Source organism: Halictus rubicundus, chromosome 4 (assembly GCF_050948215.1).
Source record: "Halictus rubicundus isolate RS-2024b chromosome 4, iyHalRubi1_principal, whole genome shotgun sequence".
Lineage (NCBI taxonomy): Eukaryota > Metazoa > Arthropoda > Insecta > Hymenoptera > Halictidae > Halictus > Halictus rubicundus.
The window spans coordinates 20,424,048-20,446,309 of NC_135152.1; the positions used below are offsets into that span (position 1 = coordinate 20,424,048).

General features: G+C 43.0%; 1 protein-coding gene across 1 annotated transcript in view; it reads right to left on the reverse strand.

Annotated features, from left to right (window-relative positions):
- Positions 1-22,262, reverse strand: part of Rhogef3 (Rho guanine nucleotide exchange factor 3) — a 255,046-nt gene that overhangs the window by 28,422 nt on the left and 204,362 nt on the right. The window contains exons 8-9 of the mRNA XM_076787374.1: positions 22,034-22,148; positions 7,540-7,667 (exon numbers count right to left, since the gene is read on the reverse strand). Of these exons, the coding sequence (XP_076643489.1) occupies positions 7,540-7,667; positions 22,034-22,148 (243 nt within the window). The remainder of the gene's footprint in view (positions 1-7,539; positions 7,668-22,033; positions 22,149-22,262) is intronic.

Sequence of the window (22,262 nt, forward strand, 5' to 3'; positions counted from 1 at the left end):
AATGTTATATTTGATCCCGGAATTGCAGATTAAACATCCAGGCCAGCTTTCATGCTGTGAGTACAGGGTTTATTCGATGTATGTCCAAAACAGGGGCCTTGCCAGGGACATATATCGGCCAGGAGATATTATTCTTTACACTCTTTATACTATTCTTGTAAACACTGTATTTCGGAACATTGTCGACGACGTTGAAACAATTTTAAACGCGATTTTCTCGAAATCATATTTTCCAAATTGGTGTGCGAGATAACTGAAAAACGAATTGACTAATCGACATCGGCCGAACTTTAGTGACATTGTTATACGTTCCCCTAGAGATTGAACCTCAATTATTATCTACAATATATTTTTTTTATACAATATACACCCAATTTATTTGCAAAAAAATCTTTTTCCTTCAGACCTTGTAAGTTTTTGCGCTTTTCTATTGAAATTAGGTCCAATCGCAGCGACTTGAAATGTTTCCATGTGCAATTTAATTATTTATTCTGTTTGGAAAGCACTTTCTCGCTATTTCGTAAATCTTCGACATATTTTCCAAGCGAGACTTTTTTTATGCGGTCCCTCTCCACCGCACAAAAAATTTTCTTTAATATGATCAATTAAAATCAACAAAAAATGCATACCACCGTGTTTGTGCATGTCTTTTCTACGCTGTAAAGAGCCTTTTTTCGATACGAACACTGAATCTCTCGAAATTAAGAGAATCTCTCAGCGGCAGCCATCTTGTGACGTCATACTTGCTTCGGAATTCGAATTTTCTGCCGAATGTTACAAATTACTCCACGATGAGGTAGAAATTCGCAATTTGGGCTCCATACAGACGTAGATTGGACTTTTAGGAAACACAATTGACCACTTCTAAACTGCTCGTTGCAATAATGAAGCGTCAATTTGTCTGGATTTTGACCCTTGCATACGTATATGGATTTCAAACCATGCCGGCCCCCTTAAATGTCGGAGGGGTGTTCGTTGGTGAAAATTTCGAAGCGGTTTAATATTCCAGCCGGACCACGGATTAGGGTAAAAACGTGAGCCGAGGAGCTCGCGAAAAATTCTTGCCGCGAGGATAGTTTCCGGCATCCGGAAGTGCGAGGGGCGGGGTCGATAAACAGAAACTCGGTGCTCCTTCCGCGCGACCTGGGAAAAGTGGGAAGTTTTCAGCGTGCGGCGGCGGTTAGGGCGGAAAAGTTTCTTTCTCGAGCACGTCGGAGCCTCGTACCACGTCGGGGAATATTAAAAGATAATGCTGCCCCTTGAGGAGGCTCTCAAGAGTCGCCTATCTCCCGCGCGTCGAATTACCAAACAATCCGAAATGATAACTCAGAGCCGCTGTCTCTCGAACTCGTCCCGAACGAAAAGTGGGACGGACGAGCCGATTTTAGTCGATCATGGCAAACCCAGAATGCCCTGGTCCGACCGGCCGGGGGATTAGAAGTTCCAAAGGAAACTTTAAATCGCCCGGAAATAATCGCTTGAGACGTCAAACCGGAAACGTTGATCCACACTCGCGTCTAGCCCCGCGATTACGGAACTTTTAATTAGATTCTGCCGCGCGACAAGCCTTTTTTTTTCCGCTTCTTCGGATTCCTTCTATCGTCTCGGACCGAGTGCTTAGGAGAACGCTACAGAGAGCATCGACGACGACGAAGACGACGACGAAGAACTTAGTGGCGTCAAACGGAGCGAGAACGGTGGTGAAGAGGCCCGCGGGCCGACGCCAGGAAACTTGCCATACCTCGGAACTTCAAAATTAGAATAATGCCGAGTTACGTTCCATTGTCGGAGCCGTCGAATACCGGAAAGTTTCGAGCCCGGACGAATTAACGTTTCGGCGACTCGAGCTCGATGGGAATCGTACGAAACAGAAGCACAGTGTCTATTAAAAGAGACGGTCGATGGGAAATAATTAAACGATTCCAAGGTATTTTTGCGAGAGACGTGCTGACGTCAGGCAAATCATTCATTTAGACCAACCCTGGTAGAAAATATTCGATCGGAACCGTGAACTGTTTAAGGAATTACTGGTGACATATGCTTAAAACGAAAGATAATATCGTATACGTAAATGTCATAGAAGAGTTCGTATTTTAAGAGAATACAGAATTTGCTCGATATATGTATGTCCCAAATATCTAGCCGATAAAAGGGGTCAAGAAGCTTGGCTCTTCCTGTTTACGTTTGACAGAGTATCAAAGAATCTTCTAGACGATATATGTATATCCCTGGGTAGACCCGTGTTGTGGACATATACAGTGAATTCTCGATATATGTCAACAACACTTGTTATGTTTACACTCCCCGGCGCCCGAGGCCTCTCGAGCTTCGTGACCCCTCACGGGGTATACCCGGCGGTAGTGGGGATAATCCCGCGACGTTTATCACCCAGGCCTTGGCGACATATATGGAGGAATCACTGTGTCGAGTAAACACGGTATTCATGAAATGTTCCTGTCGTTTTAATAAGACTGTCTATCCGTATGTGGACATTATGAACGCTTTTTAATACTTCGGATGATAGGGATCATTAAAGGAACGAAAATCCAAGTCGTGTGGTCTAATATTAACACGTTAACTGCCATGTGTGAAATGAGTGACACTGTTAAATGACTGACAGTGATTTTTGACTTGGTTTAGACATTTTTATCGCGACATATCCAGATAAACCGAATTTTATTAAGATCTTTAGAATTCAAAAGGGTTAAAACAACATCCCCATTTAAAATTTCTAGTCTCGCTTTCGTTAATTAAATTACTCTGATTTTGTAAGAATCTGTGGGAATGATGTGTGACGGTTAACGTGTTAAAAAGGTTATGGTCCTTTTAAAAATATTATTATAATATTAATAATATTAATATTAACCGTTAGAAAATACCGTTACAAAATATTTTTTACATTATTAAATTTGTTTGTATTTAATACATTACTAAACGTTTCAGTACTGTACGAGTAAATTGCACCATTTTCGTATGTTTAGCATGAAAAAATATATATTCTAGGTCAGAAGAAATGTTTCATTTTCGAGTTAAAATGGCTTCGAGTGCAACGGGTTAATATATATTATTATTAATATATAGTATTATTATTGTCCAAATATTACTGGGATTCGCTGCAGGTCGTTCCCGGAAGGTAAATTTGGTGAACAAGTTGCAGCCGAGAGTTAATCAAAAAGTATCGGCGCGTTCAAAGTTCCGGTGTGCGCCGTCGCGTACGAGATTCGTGAAACGAAGCGTTTAAACAGCACGCGCGAGCCGTGTTTACAAATAATAGAGAATATTCCACGTAGTCAAAGGGACGGGAACTTCATGAAACACTAACGAGCGAATCTCCGCGACGAGGTGAACCGGAAGCGAAGGGACGCCTCCGTGAAACTAAAGAGGATGTCGCGAGAGATTTTCTATTCACGTCCGTAATTAGCGCAACGACCGGATGAATGTTCGTCCAGGTACAAAGTCGATGGAACCGAAAGAGAGAGAAAGAGAGAGAGAGAGAGAGAGAGAGAGAGAAAGGGAGAAGGGTCATTCGAAATAACGTCTTTATTCGTGTCTCGGCAAACAACCCCGGCTGCCGAGACACGTTCTGCCGGGGATCAAGAGGTCACGATGGAAAGTCGTGAACCAGGAGGAAGCACTTCAAACGAACCTGGACGCGATCAACCCGGGAACCTTTGATCTATTCTCTGCGCTTCGATCGACCGCTTCTTTTTTTTTTTTCGAAACTATTTTTAGCTCCCTTCGCCTGTCGTCCATTCAACGTTCCCAATAATACGTCAAAGAGGGGATCGGTTCTTTTTCGCGACTTTGTTCAAACTGCTGCCGTTCACAGTTTTCACTTTGTTCATTGCACGGCAAATACACGAGACGAATTCACCGTTAACTGGGCCGATGAGCCAGCTGCAAACAATTGTACAAAGTCATTAGCCGATACTCGGACTCTGGATCTTCGTGCAAAACAAAAATGTCGCGCATCGATTGCGAGAAACAGGAACTTCTTCTGTTAATAATCGCAACGAGTTACAAACGATATGTTGGAATTCTGAAAATATTTGACATTGTCGCCAATCCGTGTTTCGCGATTTCACCAATAGATCTGATGAAATGACGAAAATTTTTAGATCAATTGCAGGTCCGTGAAGATATTGAAAGAAGTTAAAATTGCGTTTCAGATTTATGAGATTATTGAAAGAAGTAAATTTCTAGAACAATAAGAGGCATTTCTGTGACAGTAGGGGCCCCTCGAACGCCTGCTTCTCCCACCACCTCTCTTTCACGCAGCGCGCATGCTCGCCGCGTTCCACGGTGTCTCGCGTCTTCGTTGCCCTAATCGTATGCAATCGGAGCAATACACCACAGGCGAAATGCGTCCTTTCTCCATGGCAACGGCGCTTACTGGAGGGGGAAAATGGAGGGCTATGGTAGGGACGGTCCTATCCCAATGCAGATAATAATGTCCATCAACAATGCCCGTCTACAATATTGTTCTTGTACGTTGTAATCAATACATGCTATTTTTATTTTGCATAAAAATTCCTAGAAACGCATAAAATCCGCGGTCCAGCCATTACCGTGCTGAATCGGCGTGAAATTTAATTTTCAATTTTAATTTTTTTTGAAGATTTTCAGCCCGGACAAATCCTGCGGATTTCTGGTACGTTCGACGTTAAATGGAAATTAGTTCCGTCCCGACCGGGTTTCACGAACGACGAAAGCCGACTTGGCTATTTCAATATTTACCGGTGTATACAGTTTTCCTTTTTTTTTTCTTTTGTTGTGGGACGCAAACACGGCTCCCGGAAACAGGAAAATCTTCGTGCAAAGCCCACGAGGCACGGGACAGACGGGTTTCATAACTTATCTCGGGCACCCCAGGTGTTTGCACGAGGCAAGATGTCGGAGTTGGAGGGTGAACGCACCCCCGAAAGAAATTCGAACCTCCGGGCCGCTGTCGGGCACGTTGTTGTTCGAACACGTTCCGCCCCTCGGGGATCATCTGAATACGAGAACGTCATCAACGTCCTATTTTCTTCGCATCCGTCATTCGACGATTACTCCTTTCACCGGGACGTCGAAACAATTTGTCTCGATTGTCGTGCTCGTGGAAACAATCATATGGGAAAACCGGAACCCTTTCCCTGCCCGATAAAACGAGAGGGTATAGTAGAATCGAAAAAATATCTACTTTCTATATTGTTCACATGATTCCGCGTTATATTCGTATTATATTATACAGGTTGGCTGCTACAAAGTGCCTATAGCAGTCACACAAAATTAGGACGACCGATTCAACCCTGAACGGTAGCGATAAGCACGGTAGGGGCCCCTCAAACGCCTGCTTCTCCCACCAACCTCTCTCTCGTGCGCGCGCACCTCGCGTCTTCGTTGCCCTAATCGTATGCACCATCGGAGCAATACACCACAGGCGAAGCGCGTCCTTTCTCCATGGCAACGGCGCTTACTGGAGGGGGACAATGGGCGCTATGGTGGGGATAATGCCCACCCCTGCTGTACCGTTTTCTTCTAAAAATTCTGGGATAATATTTCACCAAACTATGCTTTGTACTTTAAATTAACGAACGGTGTTTTACTCATAACTTGATAATTACAAGAAATACATTTCAAAGCTGGAATACTATTCCAGTTTTAGGCGGATTTCCTCCACGTATAAGAACGTTTTATAGTAAGTTGTTCAATTTCATCGTAACAGAGAATACGCGTGCACGTTCGTCGAAAAAGCATGAAGTTCTAATTTTAAAAACCCGGCCGAACCACCTGGGAAAATTCGAATCTCGATCATGCTCCGAGCGAACTCCACGAACTGTTTATACGTGGAAAAACTTGGCCTTAATAAATATAAAATCCGAACCGTCAATTAATGTCTAAAGAGAAGAACAACCAGACCGCTGGCAACCTAATGAAAACTTTCTAATATTCTCGACTAACGCGCTGAGATTATGATGCACACGGCGTTGCTAACAGTGCGAAATAGGATGAAGGAACGGTTTTAATTAAACCGAGTTAAAAATTGTCCGGAGTCGTGGCCGCACGAAAGAAAGCGCACTTCCGGTCGATACCGTTCCCGGAGCAAGTCAGCTAAGAACGCAATCTTCGTAATGACATATCGGGGAGCAGATTTCGAGAGGGAATTAAGTTTAAAGATGGAGCAGTCGCGTCGAGGGAAAAAGGATTCGGGTGATCGAAAACGGACGGGGGGAAGACCCGGACAGAAAGAGACTTTTCACACGGGCGCCCGGGCTGTCGATAAAATCACTCTACCGTGATGGTTTCCGGCGCTCAGTGAATTAGAAGGTTCATTCGAGAATAACTCGCCCCTCTCGCAAGCGCAGATTTAGATAAAGCAATGACAAGAAGCTCAACCAAAGACTCTTTACAACTCGACTGTCACAGGAGCCATTTAATGCAAAAATATCGAAGGATGTTACATGTTACAATGATTAGACTATAGATTCGCGATAAGGTAGAGTGACCACGTTACCGACAAAAATAGGCGAAAAATGGTTTTTCGTGCCCCAACTTTTCGTCCTTATATGAGAATATTTTTCGCTGGGAAAGGGCTCATTCGATAGAGGAAGGTTCAATGTAGCACGCGCTGGTCATGAGATGACGAAATTATGCGGATATTTGGTAATATAAGCGTTAGAAGTAGGCCAAAAATTGACGATGCGCGTGCCGTGGAATGTGACAAGTTTAGTCGTCTGAAGGCTGTGAATGGAGATTATTAATTGAAAAGTCACATGATTATCCCGGGCCCTTAAGTGCCAAAAATCAATCCCAGAGATTCTCACAAAATCAGTGTAATTTAATTTGTGAAACCGAAACTAGAAATTAAAAATGTATTGTAGGGCAGGCTGTCTTAACCCTTTTGAATTCTAAAGATCCTAATAAAATTCGGTTTATCTGGACATGTCACAATAAAAATTCATTTCTAAACCTAGTCGAAAATCACTGTCAGTCATGTGTGACTGACGTGGCAGTTATACTGTTGTAATACTATTTCTGAGTATTTTTCATATACACATACATATATTATTAATTTATGATTTCTTTTCATTGACAGACAACTTTTTCGACTGCACATAAGTCGATCGGAAATGAGTTGACGAGGATCTGTACGGGTTCAAACATATTCGATCAGGATCGTAAAAAATTTCTAGCTCAAAATCCCGGACAGGAAAAGTGAGTTCTCGATATATGTCAACAACACGGGTCTTGCCAGCGTCATGTATCGTGCAGGAGACATACCCGTGTTATGTTTACACTCCTCGGCGTCCGAGGCCTCTCACAAGCCTCTCTCTCTCTCTCTCTCTATATTCTCCGCGGTAGTGGGGATAATTCCGCGACGTTTATCATCCATGCCTCGGCGACATATATAGAGAACTCACTGTACTCGGTTGTGAACAGAAGGTGTAAATTGTTCAAAATTTGTACTGTGAAGCAACGTTGTATCGGAAAATAATTTCCTCGTGGAAGTTAAGACTGCTGAGTATAATAATGAAAAAGGAAAAAACTATAACTCACCTTTCTATATCGCGATCCAGGAGCGCCGGGGTGCTGGACGCTTTGATACGCCTCTGCGCTTTGCTCAGTCCGGGAATTCGTCTTCTCTCCTTGCCGGTGTACGCGGCCGAGCGTTGATCATGCAACGGCTGCAACGGAAACATAATCGGAATTATTTTACACACCGCCGGCGGGATAATTGCGTGAAGCGTTGATCGAAATACCAGACACAGAAACCCGAGGCCGTGATAACACCGAGCAACCGGTAAACCCGCGTAAACCCGTTGATCTTTCCCATGATTCGACACGCACGGACGCTCTTGATCGCTCGTATATCTTGCCTCGCTTATCGCAAAAGTATATGCAATAACAAATTATTCCAACCGGCGAACGCGGCCCGGGAATTATTTCGCAAAGTATACTCGACTCGCTCGACCCACCTACTGACTCAGATACCGTGTCCCTATTGTGTCATGTTCAAAACCAAGTGATTCCTACACTGCGGATCTTTACGTGTTTATGGCAAGCGCAAAATTATTGTGCTATGTTTACCTCAAAGAACCTCCCAGTCGACGCAGAACACTTTTCTCTCCTTCAGATTGTTTATAAAATAATTCATGAGAACGAACATCCGCAGTCTGGTGATCACGTTCGCTTTTGAAACCATTTTTTCGAGGAAAAGTTATAACTGTATCTGTATAATTGTATTTCTGGAAGAGTTATAGTACATCGGAAACCTAGATATAGGAAAAATGTAGTTTTACAAGTGGAAATGTTGTATTTTCTTGAAAAGGGCGATTCCTGAGCTCATTTGAAATAACTTTTTCCTTTACGCAAATCTTCTCCGCGGCTTCGTTAGGGAGTTATTGACGAAAAACACTGACCAATCAGGGCGCCGCTACGCTCGAACGTTCCAGCGCCAGGGTTCATTGTAGCGGCGCTGCGCTCTGATTGGTCCGTGTTTTTCGTTAATATCTCCCGAACGAAGCCGCGGAGAAGATTTTCGCAAAGGAAAAAGTTTCTCGAAATGACCTCGAGAATCACCCCTTTCAAGGAAGTACATTTTTGGGACACCCTGCATAATTTTGGTTCAAGAGGGGATCAATATTCCATAAATATCGCGAACATCTGTTGTTTCACATGTATCGAGACGTTACTGTGTTTCGTGACCGGTATCGAAACGTCTTTTCAGCTCGCGAGTGTAACGACCACGGAGATCTGTGTATCGCGTAATGATTCTGCCGTGGTCGTTGGCACTGTTTGGCGTTGTCACTCGGAAATGAAGAGGGTGCAAAGTGGTAAGGTGCCACAATGGCTGATGGTATCTGCGGCCGTCTTCTCTGCGGGTACGGCGACGTTTTGCTAATTAAGACTCGCGGCTCTTGGAACGTCGCTCGCCCCGCCATATTTTAATGTTTTAATAAAATCTCCGTCCGTCTACGGTTACGTCTGTCCCGCTCAATTATTTCCAAGCGACAAGCTGTGCGAAAAAAAAAAACTATCGCGATCCAATTATTTCACAAAAATCGGTCCACGTTCACTTCCTTCGACCAGCTCCGGGAACGCTCGAACGAGCACGCGATTGATTAAAACGTGTTAAAAATGTATTGCGATTCGAACGAATGATAAATCAAACATTCATCGTAATTAAAAAATTAAGGCGCACGGCGTGTCGTTTAAATTTCAAAAACGCTTCAAGAAATTCAGCGGTATGCGCGAGGCAAATTGAAATTAATTGGACTGGGATTCATAAGTTTCAATTAAAAGTGTGTTAACACGCTGTTGGTCACGCATGTCTCCATTTTTTAAGAAATTGATTTTAAATTAACGATTGCTTGTAAATCTCAGCTTAGCAAAGCGAACGAAAAGGAAACGTGTGTAATTTTGTTTCGAGTTTTTTAATTACAGTTTCGACGCAGCCCGTGTTCTTCGGAAATTCATTATAATGATCTCGAAAACACGTGATTCGCTCGGTGGATTCGGAAACCGTTGATTCCAAACACTGTCAATGAATATTTTTCGTTTTCGCGGCCGAAATGCCGCGCCACTTATTTTGAATTTGAACGAGTCCCGGTGCACGTCCGCCCGAGACAAAAGCCAATGTTTTCGTTTCCGTTTCCGGTTTGACCCGGCCCGATCGCGATCTGCTTTCTGTTGCTGGATCGAACAGATTCTCGTTTTGCGGATCCGTATCGGCGCAACTTTGTACACTTGCTTGGAAAAGATCGACGGCGATGAGGATGCTATCGGGGGCCTTCTCGAGTCAGTCTTAATTAAAAGTTTTAATTAAAAGTTACAACGAATGTTCGCGTGGTCTATGCATATTCAACGTTGTAATATATAGATACATTCTCGCGGTTCTCGGCCACGGTATTCAGCGTTCGAGCGCGCGGCCTAGTGGTTAATTAGGGAATTTGCAATTTTTTTCGTTTCACGATCGAGTTCACGGTAACGAGGGTAACGCTTAGACGGCTAGACGGTTCCTTCTTCTCTGATACCCGACATCCGATTATTACATTCTTTACGAACCTCGTCAGAAATTGTTTTTGCGAGTCGAGTGTTTTAAATCTTCGTTTCTAATCTGATGTGTACGCATTTAATTCATTACGGAGTTTTTACGATCGAATACGGCATGTTTTTACGGCTCTGCTTGCATGACGGTACAATTAAGTGTAGAGCAAAAATCGGTGAAAATTAACGTTGTTCGTCGGTCGTTCGAAGATTCATTCGCAGACAAGGATACGTATCCTTGGCAATTCTGAATCTAAGTTATTGGTAGATTAATGACGTTAATGACTCCACATTAAGCCAAATCGGTAGAGTCAGGGTTCCGATCGGAAGATCGCGTTCCCAGCAGAGGCTCGCTCGTTTCTCAGCCGTTTCGAGTTTTATTGGATGCGTATCTTTTCGCCGGGAAACGGAGTTTCAGAACGGAAAAAGCGGCCCGAGGGAGCACGGAAGAATGTCCGCGAAGCCAATAAATCGAGGGGGTTAGAATCGAGCAGAGCCGGGCTATTTGTAATTAAGAGAGCGAGACAATGGCACCGGGACATTTTAGGTGAGTTGAATTCCTTCGCGGCGGCAGCCATTGACGCGGACAATGCTCGTCCTCGACGAGTCGAGTGACTTCTCGACCTCCCTTTGGTAACACCGGCGCGGACAGAAATGTGGTCCGAGCTCGTTTAGGAAACCGGAAGTTGGTTACACCGGCCGATCGATATTCTGTTACCCCCGATCTATTCACCTGAGCACCGAGGATCCCCGTGCCGCTGGACCCGACCGAATCGATATTTTTCATCGCGGCCCATTCTCATGGAAATGATCAAAGCCTCGCGCCCGCTCCTCCGATAACTAGATACGGACAGCGATATACCACTTCCATCAGGATTTCCATTGCAATAAACACAATATACAAACGTTAACCCTCCATTGTTTTTTCCTCGCGGTGATAGCATTCACGATCCAGCTATACACCGAGGAGCAAAACTGATCGCACACTATTTGAAACAACATAACTTTTTTTTTTTCAAATTAGATCAAATGACTCGAATGTTATTGAGAAGTTAGAAGGATTAGTTTATTAGACGAGGTGTAAAAAATTCGAATTGGTCGGAATCGCAAAAGAAATAGTAAAAGTTGGTTTTTCCACCTTTTTCATCTGACCCTGTATTGAAAATTTCGAGAATGTGTTTGATTCGCTCGAACAAATTATAACCATGCTGAAAATTTCAACGATATTGGTTAATTCGTTTACGAGATGTTAAAAGTGCGATTTTAAGTCGAAAATCGTGAAGAATGGCAATTTTCCCACTTCTAATCGTTTATAACTCGTCATCCTTCTAGCTTCTAACTTCTCCAAAACACTAAAGTTATTTGATCTAATTTTCAAAACAGTTATGTTCTTTCAAATAGTGTGTGTAATCAGTTTTGCTCCTTACTGTAAAGAAAAACAGCTTTAGCGCGTTGAATACAAATCATGAAAGCGACACAATGGAGCGGCAGAGCTGAACAGCAGAGACCCATTTTAATTATTGCTAGTCTCCGTTTCAAATGCGTCACTTTCTGATAACAAAAATAAAGGGGAAATATTATTTCCTTGACAAACAAAGGAAAAATTGCGCTGTTGTTATGACAAGAATTAGTACGGCAAGTGCGATGTAGTGAAAGGACTCAAAGGGGTCCTCAAACGGTTAAAAAACCGCAATTGTATAAATTTCTAATCGTTAAAATCATTAGGAAAAGAGACCAAGTGACTATACTACTCCAACGTGTTGTCACAGATTCTAGTAAAATTCGATTGAATAGTAAAAAATTCAGTTTCAATCAAAGCCGAAGAATTCTGTCGCGACTGGCGGGGGGTGATTAACGCGAGAATAAATCATATTGTCCGGTTTTAAGGGGTCGCTAAATTATTGTCAAGTATTTCTGACGCGACGCGACGCTTAAGCTATCATCCCTACGGAGAACGGAGACAATGAAAACGATCGCAAAGCGGAGGCTGGAAAGTGTCTGCTACTATAACAGGGTATCAGAGCGAGCCAGAATTTTTGAGCCGCGTCGAGTCTTAATTAACAGGCCTGTGAGAGCATTTGCATGTACCTGACGCGGAGGCTTTAGCCTATATATGCACGGACGGGACCTGACGTGGCCAGGGCAACCGATAATCCAGGGCTCCCGGGGGTCAACAACGAATTATTCATCCGTACGGTTCCGCTGGCTTCAAACGATTCGCAGGAACTCCGATCTCCACTCGATTACGCATTCAGTTAATTTAGTACGACGGAAGAAATTCTGATTTAATGAACAGATATAACTACGATCGATACCCGCTTATTTATTGCTCCGCGCTGGTTCGAGCAGCTCCGCGAAATTGCTTTTGATTGGTACGCTCCGCGAAAAAGCGCGAACCTTTTGATGAAATCCAATGATCCGTGGCGCTTTTAGCCGGCGAACGTGTCTGAATCGATACAGGCAATGCGTTTCCTTTATACTATCCGAAGAAACGAACGTTTCCGAATATGCGTGGAACCTAATTGAACCAGAAACGAGTTGGTGTAAAGGATTCGAAACTATCAATATATCATTCTCAACTTGATCAGATTATTAGGGAAAAGCTCCTACGTATGCAGGGTGTCCTATAAAATGTTGTGTTTCCTTGAAAAGGCCGACTCCCAAGGTCATTTGAAGTAACTTTTTCCTTTACGGAAATGTTCTCCGCGGCCTCGTTTAGGAGTTATTCACGAAAAACGCGGACCAATCAGAGCGCAGCGTCGATACAATGAACGTTCGCGCTGGAACGTTGGAGCGTAGCGGCGCCCTGATTGGTCAGTCAGTGTTTTTCGTCGATAACTCCTAAACGAAGCCGCGGAGAACATTTTCGCAAGGGAAAAAGTTATTCGAAATTGTCTTAGGAATCACCCTTCTCAAGGAAATACGATATTTTTCCTTCAATTGAAGATCTACAGTCTATTTTTTGCAATTTTTAGAACGATGTATAGGATAATACAGTATACAAAAATGTGAAACTAACTTATTGTTATGACCGGATAAAGTTCGGTGAATAGAACTAAATTTATTTATATTTTCGCATAACATTGCGGGTTTCTTTGCAGAAATAAGTATGTCTTGTTTGAAATCATTTTCGGAAACAGAGTATAGCGAGTTTGTTTGAGAACGGCTGAACGTTTCGCTTCGGGAATCTTCGTGTTACCCAACAATTGATCTATAGGTTAGAAGTAACGGCGACTCCGAAGTCACTGTAGACGGCTGGGTATCGATCATTTTCAACCTCGATAATGAAACATCAATCAGAGAAGCTCGGTAAATATTTGAACGGCCGTGTCGCGAAATTATTACCAAGGAAGCATGTCAGACGTTCAATCCGTTAGACACACGATTCGCAATTTCCTTCTGGAAACCGATGGATGACAGAACGGTAGAATGAATAATGGCCGTCGCCAACGACGTCTTCGCCATAAGTTCGAATGCACGCGACAAGCAAATCGATCTGCACGATTGCTATTCGACACGTTTCACTGTTTCAATGGCTTGGACCAGATCGTCTCTGTTGCATTGCAGACAAACACTGAAACGATTCTAAAGTTCCAAATAATTTAGATTCGATCTCCTTTTTTGTAAGAAAAATTTCTAGGCAAGAGGAAAACATTTGTTCATGTAGATTTGTCGAGTTGCTACGAATTTTGTAATCTCCAGTCCTATGCGATCCAGCTTTAATTACAGTTGAATAATGAAATCTGTGTATCCTAGATATTTAACACTAAACTTACCGGTCAAAATGACCGTTCCAGATTTTTTATTTTACAATTACTCCAATTGTAAAAGTGCTTTGCTGGGAAATGATTAAATAAATATATAAATAATATTTATAAATAAATTCAATCTCGTAATCTTTATAAGACAACACGTATTAGTTACTTTTAAGGCCCGGTAGGTTTAGTGTTAAATTGCATTAACAAATCGTACAAAAATTATAAGAATTCAGAGAAGCTAGATTTTTCTCGCAGAATTGATTCAATGCAAAATTATGAACTTGCACAAGTTTTCCTAAGATTTTGACCGTGTCGTCAGAAGAAGAGTTTGCATTATTCACGAAAGATTTTCATTTGTCAAGTAGCTCAGGGTGTATTGGGAAGCTTAGGCTCTTGGCTCGAATGGAAAAAGAAAGCGAAACTCTGAGGATTGCGTGACCGTTCCCCCCGGGAGCCAGAGGACCGAGGCCGATCTTTCACACGGAGAACCGGAAGACAGTCGATAGAATTTCATCAACGCCTTCAATTACACTCGACTTCTAATTGGAGCGTGCTAATATATCGATTGCATTATTGCGTCCGACTACACGGTGGCACGGTGTACCGTGACTCGGTGCGACCTACATGCATCATTCACAGCGACGACAGCGCGCACCGGTTCGTTGACATTGCCGGCAACAATGCCACGTCGGATTGACTGTATCTCCCACGTTTATGCGCAGGTTACTGTCGCCCGGGACAAGCACTTATCTGACAACTAGACGGAACCGTGGACAGGGGCAGGTGTGCCGCCAAACTCCATCGTATCGCCCCAAGGGGGCCCTCCAGAGCGCCATTTTGTAGGCCATGTTTGAAAATATTTTTAATGACGTCGGACGAATATTCTGTATTCAGGTTTTGTATACATATTCTCTGCTATTTGGACCATACAATACAATTTTTTGAAGTCAAAATGCTTAAAATTGTCGGAGTTATGGTCCCTCGAAGTGGAATGGCCTTGGTACCGTTTTAAGGGGGTTTTCTGGTTCAAAGCGTCGTTTTCTAGGCCACGTTTGAAAATATTTTTAATGACGTCGAATAAATATTTTGTATTGAGGTTTTGTATACATATTCTCTGTTATTTGGACCATACCATATAATTTTTTGAAGGCAAAATGCTTAAAATTGTCGGAGTTATGGTCCCTTGAAGTGGGACGGCTTCGGTATCGTTTTAAGGGGTTTTCTGATTCAGAGCATCGTTTTGTAGGCCATGTTTGAAAATATTTTTAAAGACGTCGGATAAATATTTTGTATTGAGGTTTTGCGTACATATTCTCTGTTATTTGGACCATACCATATAATTTTTTAAAGTCAAAATGCTCAAAGTTGTCGGAGTTATGGTCTCTTGAAGTGGGACGGCCCAGGTATCGTTTTAAGGTGGTTTCCAAATCGTCATTTTGTGGGCGTTTTTTTGGAAATTTTTGCAAAGAGACCATAAATTAAGGACAGCTGTATTAAGAGACCGCAAAAAATTGGATGTTTGAAGTTTCCTAACCGGAGAACCCCTCAACGTCATTTTCGCGTGTTTTATCGCGTGCCTCCGTAATTGCTCATTAATTCTACAGATTTCTCGGTAATGACTCCGTTCTTCGGTTTCCCACGGCTTCAAAATTGCGGCGATAAATACCGCAGCGGCGTGTGATCGTCTGTAAGAATTATATCACGCGAACGTGGAAGCCTTGATCAACCTTCCATGAAGATGACAATTTCAACATGGCGTTACAAACGAGGCAGGTACTGGAACGATGATTGCAAATGAAAAAATTTATAGAGGAAACAGCACTGCACTTAATTCTCGTCCGTAAAAATTAATCCTCGGAAATGAGAATTGATGAAAGTGTTCGCAGTAGAGTTTCCGGTAGACTTCTAATTGTTTATTCAATGCAAGCCGACACGATCGCGAGGAACAGAATCGACTGAAAAATTTTTGTCGAGTCCCAGGAAATATCAGTTTATTTTTTCTCTGTGCCAATCAGTCCGTGGAAGTTAATATTTATGTAAATGCCTTTTACAGGGGTCCACCTCGAAGTTTCCACTAACTTTCCATCGGCGTTCGCAGTGTCGCAATTAAAAACAAATGAAGGTTACGGAGCCCGTTTAGCGCCGGAAGAAACGCCGTGAATGTGGAATGAGACTACGATATACGCCGATTGTCATAATAGCTGTCTACCCAACTCTGAACACCGTAACAGCCATAAATCAAAAGTAATTGTGGCGACGACGACCATTATGAGTGGCTACGAATTTTTATGCATTTGCGAGGCAATATTTCTTTTTCTACGCTAGGTTTACTGAGCACTAAATGTGCCTATTATGCTTTGTCAAAATAACAAGAATCTGCAGCCCAAATTTCTACCCATTTATACTTAATAAGATACACTAACTGTTGAATAACTTCTCAGGGATGTGTTTTTGGAATCTTAATAACTGCAAATTAAAAATATTAGAACCCGTCGTTTCGTCGGGTCCCGTAAACCTGGTGTTAAAAGCAATTAAACATTGCACTTTCTTATTCCTAGACTGCGGATCTTTGTGCAAAGTAAAGAATGTTTGCATCGATTGCAAGACGCAGAAGCGAAACAACAATTTTCTTCTTCTTTTAATCAGTTTATCAACCTGAGACCAACAATGTCCTTAAATCTTTTTAATATGTCCACTGCATTAAATTGTGCTTACCGGTTTTTGGTCATAAATGCATAAAATCCGCAGTCTATTTATCACAAACATTCACCCAGCCTTGTACTCCTCTTCTTCTTCACTCTGTGAACTCTGTTCTTCTTCACTAGGCGAATAAAATTGGAAAATCGGGAATCGAGGGGATCGTCCGGTTAATGAAGTCGCGGAGATAAGCATAATCGTTCGAAACGACGAAGGATTTCGCGGTAGACGCGGGGGTGGCGGGTGACCTCCTGCGGGAGGTCACGTCACGGACACGATAACGTATCTAAGATTTGCATCGCCGCGGGGAATTCGACGATCTCACGGCACGGATCCGGAATGCATCGTCGCTCGCGCGGATCCGCCTCGAAAAGCACGGATCCCGAATAGCCGGAATCCTCGATCTCGATCCGGAGGGCGTCCCCGCAGACCGGAAACGTCCGAGCCATGATTCCCGATTCCAGAAACCGAATCCCCGCCGAGTTCCCTGCGACATCGTTCGACAGCTTTTCTTTCGAGCTGTCAACCCCCGCATTCGTGTGCGACCGTCCCCGAATACGATGAATATAATGGTCGACGCGATTCGGGTTAGTGTAGCTTCCCACATAGTGCTTAGGCGGTTAGCCTACACCTCTTGTACCGAAGAGGTTAGGGAACACCGCTCGCAAACCGCGAGGTAAATTTCACCGGTGCCTTTTAGAAGCTCGAGATCAACCCCCAAAAATTCCCACGGCATCAAGGTCATTTGGCCAACGCTAGAACTAAAGGGTCAAACACTTAAAACAATATTTCGGTTACTATTAGTGATCCAGAACAAAATGTGTTACCTATATCAAAGTGGAATGCTACCGTGCGACACATAATCTGATCTAAACAGTTTTCTGATAGGTGGACGCCTAGAGGTCACACGAAGGTCAACCTCTTTTTTCCAGGTACAATGATCCTGTGATCTTTTACATAGCATTTCGTGGAGCGTACAGTGATCCATGAAAAAGCTCACTAAAGGCCAACTAGCTTTTGGCCTTCGCTGCCATTGCGGAATTTGTGGATTTACTTTGAAAATGGATTACTGTAAAAATATTTCCGAATTATCATTGAAAGAAGAAATCTCACTTCTTACGGACGACTTGGAAAACTTTTATTTTGCACACTGTCGGTGGTTTTACTTAATTTTTTTTAGTCCCTTCCGCGATTTGTACGATTTGTGATTTTCGCGTAAGTGAAACTGGAACAGGATAAAAATGAATTTTAATCCTGGGCAACTGTGTGACCCGACTTTCGATGCGCCATATTGCACGGTCCGTTGCGGCGACACTAAAATAGAATTGTCACTAGTGATGTCAGCAGGACGGCGTGAGTATTAAGATTGCGGAATAAACTGTCAGGACGATGGGACCTAGATTCGGGCACCGCTTACGCTGTAACCGCAGTCTAATGCGACACCGTGGCGCAGATTTCAAAGCAGGCCGGGCTGCCTGGGTTTTCTGGGACAATCCGTCACTCGCGGCCATGATTGATACCGTTTCAGGATTCTATTCGGGACGCTGCGGGTGACGTATGGATCTCCGCGAAAAGATCAGTGAATTATCGGCCGAAGAAATGGGTATCGCGAGGCGGATGCGCGCACACTGCGTCGATGACTCGAGACGTTTTTGATATTTGATTAATGGTGGCAGACAATCGACGAGACGGAGGCAGTGCTGCGGCAAACTGTGTTGCACTATTTTATAAATATCGATCGCGGAAAATTGGCGACGACGAATCATCTTGCTGAAAGTAGGTCTCGTAATATGCTGTTCAAAACCGACTGCGATTTTTGAACATTCCGGTTCGGTTTTACAAAAGCCGTAGGATCTGAATTTTTTCTTTGGAAGTTCAGGTTTCTAAACCGCGAGGAAAATTGTTCAACGCATTAAATCGTTTCTGAGAGGAACAATACTAAAAATGTTACAAACCATCGTCAAGAATTTCTTTAATATTCGTTCATGGCCAACATTTTTCGGATTTTATACATTTATGAGCAACATTTTCAGGATTTTATACATTTATGAGCAAAAGATGAATACATCAGATACAAAACAGTGAAAACATTTGAAGAAATTAAAAATTGCATCGTTTCCAGTCCATCAAAATTATTAAGAAAAAAAAATGTGTAGCTCCTGTATCTTGCAGCTAACGCAGACAATTTTTATGTTGCATAAAGAGTCTAATTGTTATTACAAGAAAGTAGCTAGAAATAAAATTCTGACAGGTAGAAGCGCCTTTTGCAGCCCACGTTCAAACAGTTACACAAGATTATCATTTGATACGAAGTTTCTACGAATTGCACGACAAATCAAGATAATAATAAGATGGTATTGTGCCCAGGCTTTTCTACGGAAGAACCACTTCATAGTAGAACCGTGTTTTGTTACCGCAACAGTCCAAGAATCACGGGCGAATACTTGCTGGACGAAAAGTTCACGAAGGGACCAGAAGTTGCTGCTCCGAGTTTCTTGGACAAACTTGGGAACCGAGGTCTGGCAGCGTCGCGTTGCTCAGCCTCGAGCTTAATTAATCCCGCGTAATGTTGTTTTATCCGACCGTCGTATTGTTGCAACTTGCCGGATTTATTCGCGACGGTTATACGTACAAGCCTCGCAAACGGAACGGCTCCTCGCGGCAATTCATCACGTCGCATTAATTGGGATCGTTACGCGTGCGGTCGTGTTCCCCCGATTTCGCCGCTCCTGATCGAGCAATTAATAGAATTCGAATTTGGACCAGTCGCCAATTTCGAAACGTTCCTCCCTCTTTGCCTCGATCAATTTTTGCAAGCACCTCTCCATACAGATAACTATACAAATTATTGTACACCATTACTAAACAGTATTTAACAACTATGTTAAAAAAAATTATGGTAGTACATCTGAGTAAACTAATTCGTCAGGATCAGAAAAAAATTATTGATTAACTCTCACGTTGGCAAGAGGGTATCTACTATAATTTTTTTAATAATTTAAAAGGAGTCAATAATTTAGCAAGGAGTCTTAAATAGTAAAGCTTCAAAACGATTCACTTATTTGTTTGCCAAGATAAGGGTCGAAAGATCCCTCATACTAAGCTAGCAATATCCTCAATATTTGTCCAAGCAAACGTCTCGTATTTTATAAACATTCTAGTGTTACAAATTCATATGAAGCGCTACTAATAACATTTCTGCATAAATGAAACTTATGCATTTCAGCAAACAATTGACAACGAAATTGAATAAAGTCTACAAAAGAATGTCTTACGAAAGCACTTTTATAATTTGAATAATTGCACAAAAAAAAAAAAGATTAGGAACAAGTTTATCTGATGCGTTCTAGCGACGAATATCTCAACAAACTGAAGATTAACATTCGAAGCTCGTGAAGTGACAGATGGCGCCAAAATGTTTGAAACTGTTCAGAGGATGGGTCCAGTACTTCTCAAGTGATCACGGAGCCAGAACGTCTGAAAAGCTTTCGGAGACATGTTTAGTGTTTCCAGAAGTTCCAGCGGAGCCAGGACGTCTGAAGAGGCTTCAGAGACACGGCAAGTGTCTTTCTGAAGTAATACTACTCCGGCGTGCGGAGGTGCTGGTGCCTCGTCGGAAACGCCTATGAAAATCAACGATAATTCCGGCGGAATCGGAAGAGCAGTTCGGAACGCTTTATCGACCGCGGCGGGACGTTCTGCAAGTGGCTGAAAAGTTGAGAGGGAGTTGCTCGGAGAACTTCTCCTGGGAGAAGAAAGTTCCGAATGCTCGCCGCGGACGAAACGACCACGCAACTTTTTAAAACGCGGGACCGGCGATCTTTGAAATGTTTTAAACATTCGGAACCGTTCCGCGAGACATGCCCCTCTCGTTTAAATAATACCGTCGAACCGCTTTTATCCCATCGCCGAGATACGGGACATACCAAAAATGTACTTCCTTGGAGAGGAAGACTCCTCAGGTGATTTGAAATAACTTTTTCCTTTGCGAAAATCTTCTCCGCGGCTCCGTTCAGGAGTTATTAACGAAAAACACGGACCAATCAGAGCGTCGCGTCGCTACAATGAACGCTGGCGCTGGAACGTTCGAGCGTAGCAGCGCTCTGATTGGTCCGTGTTTTTCGCTGATAACTTCTGAACGAAGCCGCGGGGAATATTTTCGCCAAGGGAAAAGTTGCTTTAAATAACGTAAGAAATCACTCTTTTCATTTTGATACATAAACGATCAAAGCGTTGTCTCACAAAAGTGAGTAGATTTATTTAGACTTTGTACTGTTTTATCACAATGGATGCTAAATTCTTTCCCACGGAAACAGCTTTATACTGTTAATGATTATACGATGAGAAACCGGTCATTTCACTGTGGTAGGTGTACTGTTCCACATTCCACAAATCAATCAGGCTTGTTAAATCGTTTCTAGTTAATTGCTGTATAATGGTGTTACGGAATAGTATATCAAATATTGTGCTTGCCCCGAAGCTGCGCAGAATGCAGAGAGAAGTAGATTGTCTGGTTCCAATATAGTGCTTCGGAATTTATTATAACAGGGCACTGGGGGGAGATCCAAATTTTGATCGACCAGCCAAGTTTAAATTATATTGCGGCGTTCGCGAATGAAATATCTGCGGGGAAAACAATTTCAGCGAACGAGAGCTACGTGGCAACCGTCGAGGAAGTTTTAATAGATATCTAACTGCGGAGAGTTCGCGTTGTTTCAAAATCGACGAACATACAGGAACAACGAGTGTACTGTTCTCGGAAAAATTCGGTTGTTGATAAGGTAGAGTGACTACATTACCGTCAAAAAATGGTTTCACGTGCCTCGAGTTTTCGTCCTTATATAAGAATATTTTATCGCTGGTAAAGGGCTCATTCGAAAGAGGAAGGTTCAATCTAGCACGCGCTAGTCAAGAGCTGACGAGATTATGCGGATATTTGGTAATATAAGCGTTAAAAGTAGGCCAAAAATTGAACCAAGACTCTGTAGATTCGCGATAAGGTAGAGTGACTACGTTACCGACAAAAATAGGCGAAAAATGGTTTTACGTGCCCCAACTTTTCGTCCTTACATGAGAATATTTTTCGCTGGGAAAGGGCTCGTTCGAAAGAGGAAGGTTCAATCTAGCACGCGCTGGTCACGAGCTGACGAGCTTATGCTGATATTTGGTAATATAAGCGTTCGAAGTAGGCCAAAAATTGACGATGCGCGTGTCGTGGAATGTGACAAGTTTAGTCGTCTGAAGGCTGTGAATGGAGATTATTAATTGAAATGTCACGTGACTATCCCGGGCCCTTAAAAGGTTGGGCGATCTGCATACTGAAGCTCGTTCTGTAATAGTTCTCTGTCGTTCGGCGAACAAATCGGTTATTGTCCCTCGCGTGAGAAGCCACCGCAATCGAGCGATCAAGAGCAATCGTCGCTAATGACCTCGCAGTCGATGCGACGTGAAACAAACACACAACGGCAATAACAATAACAACAACAACAGCAACAGTGGCACACGGAAAGAAGAGAAAATTGTATTTCCGGCAGGGACCGAATACTCACGGAAACAGGAGCCGTGTGAGGCGCGGCCACTTCCTGCGTGTGATGGCGTCGACTGGGGCTAGGGCTCGACCTTTGGGAACTTTGTCCGCGATGCCAGGAGCTCCCTTTGTTATTGCTGAAAGCAAATTGAATAATCGATTATTATAATGGGGACTTTGTGCTTCGAGACTTAAGTTTTCTATTTTTTACTCTTTTTCTCTCCCACTCCTACGTGTCGCTCGGTTTTCCG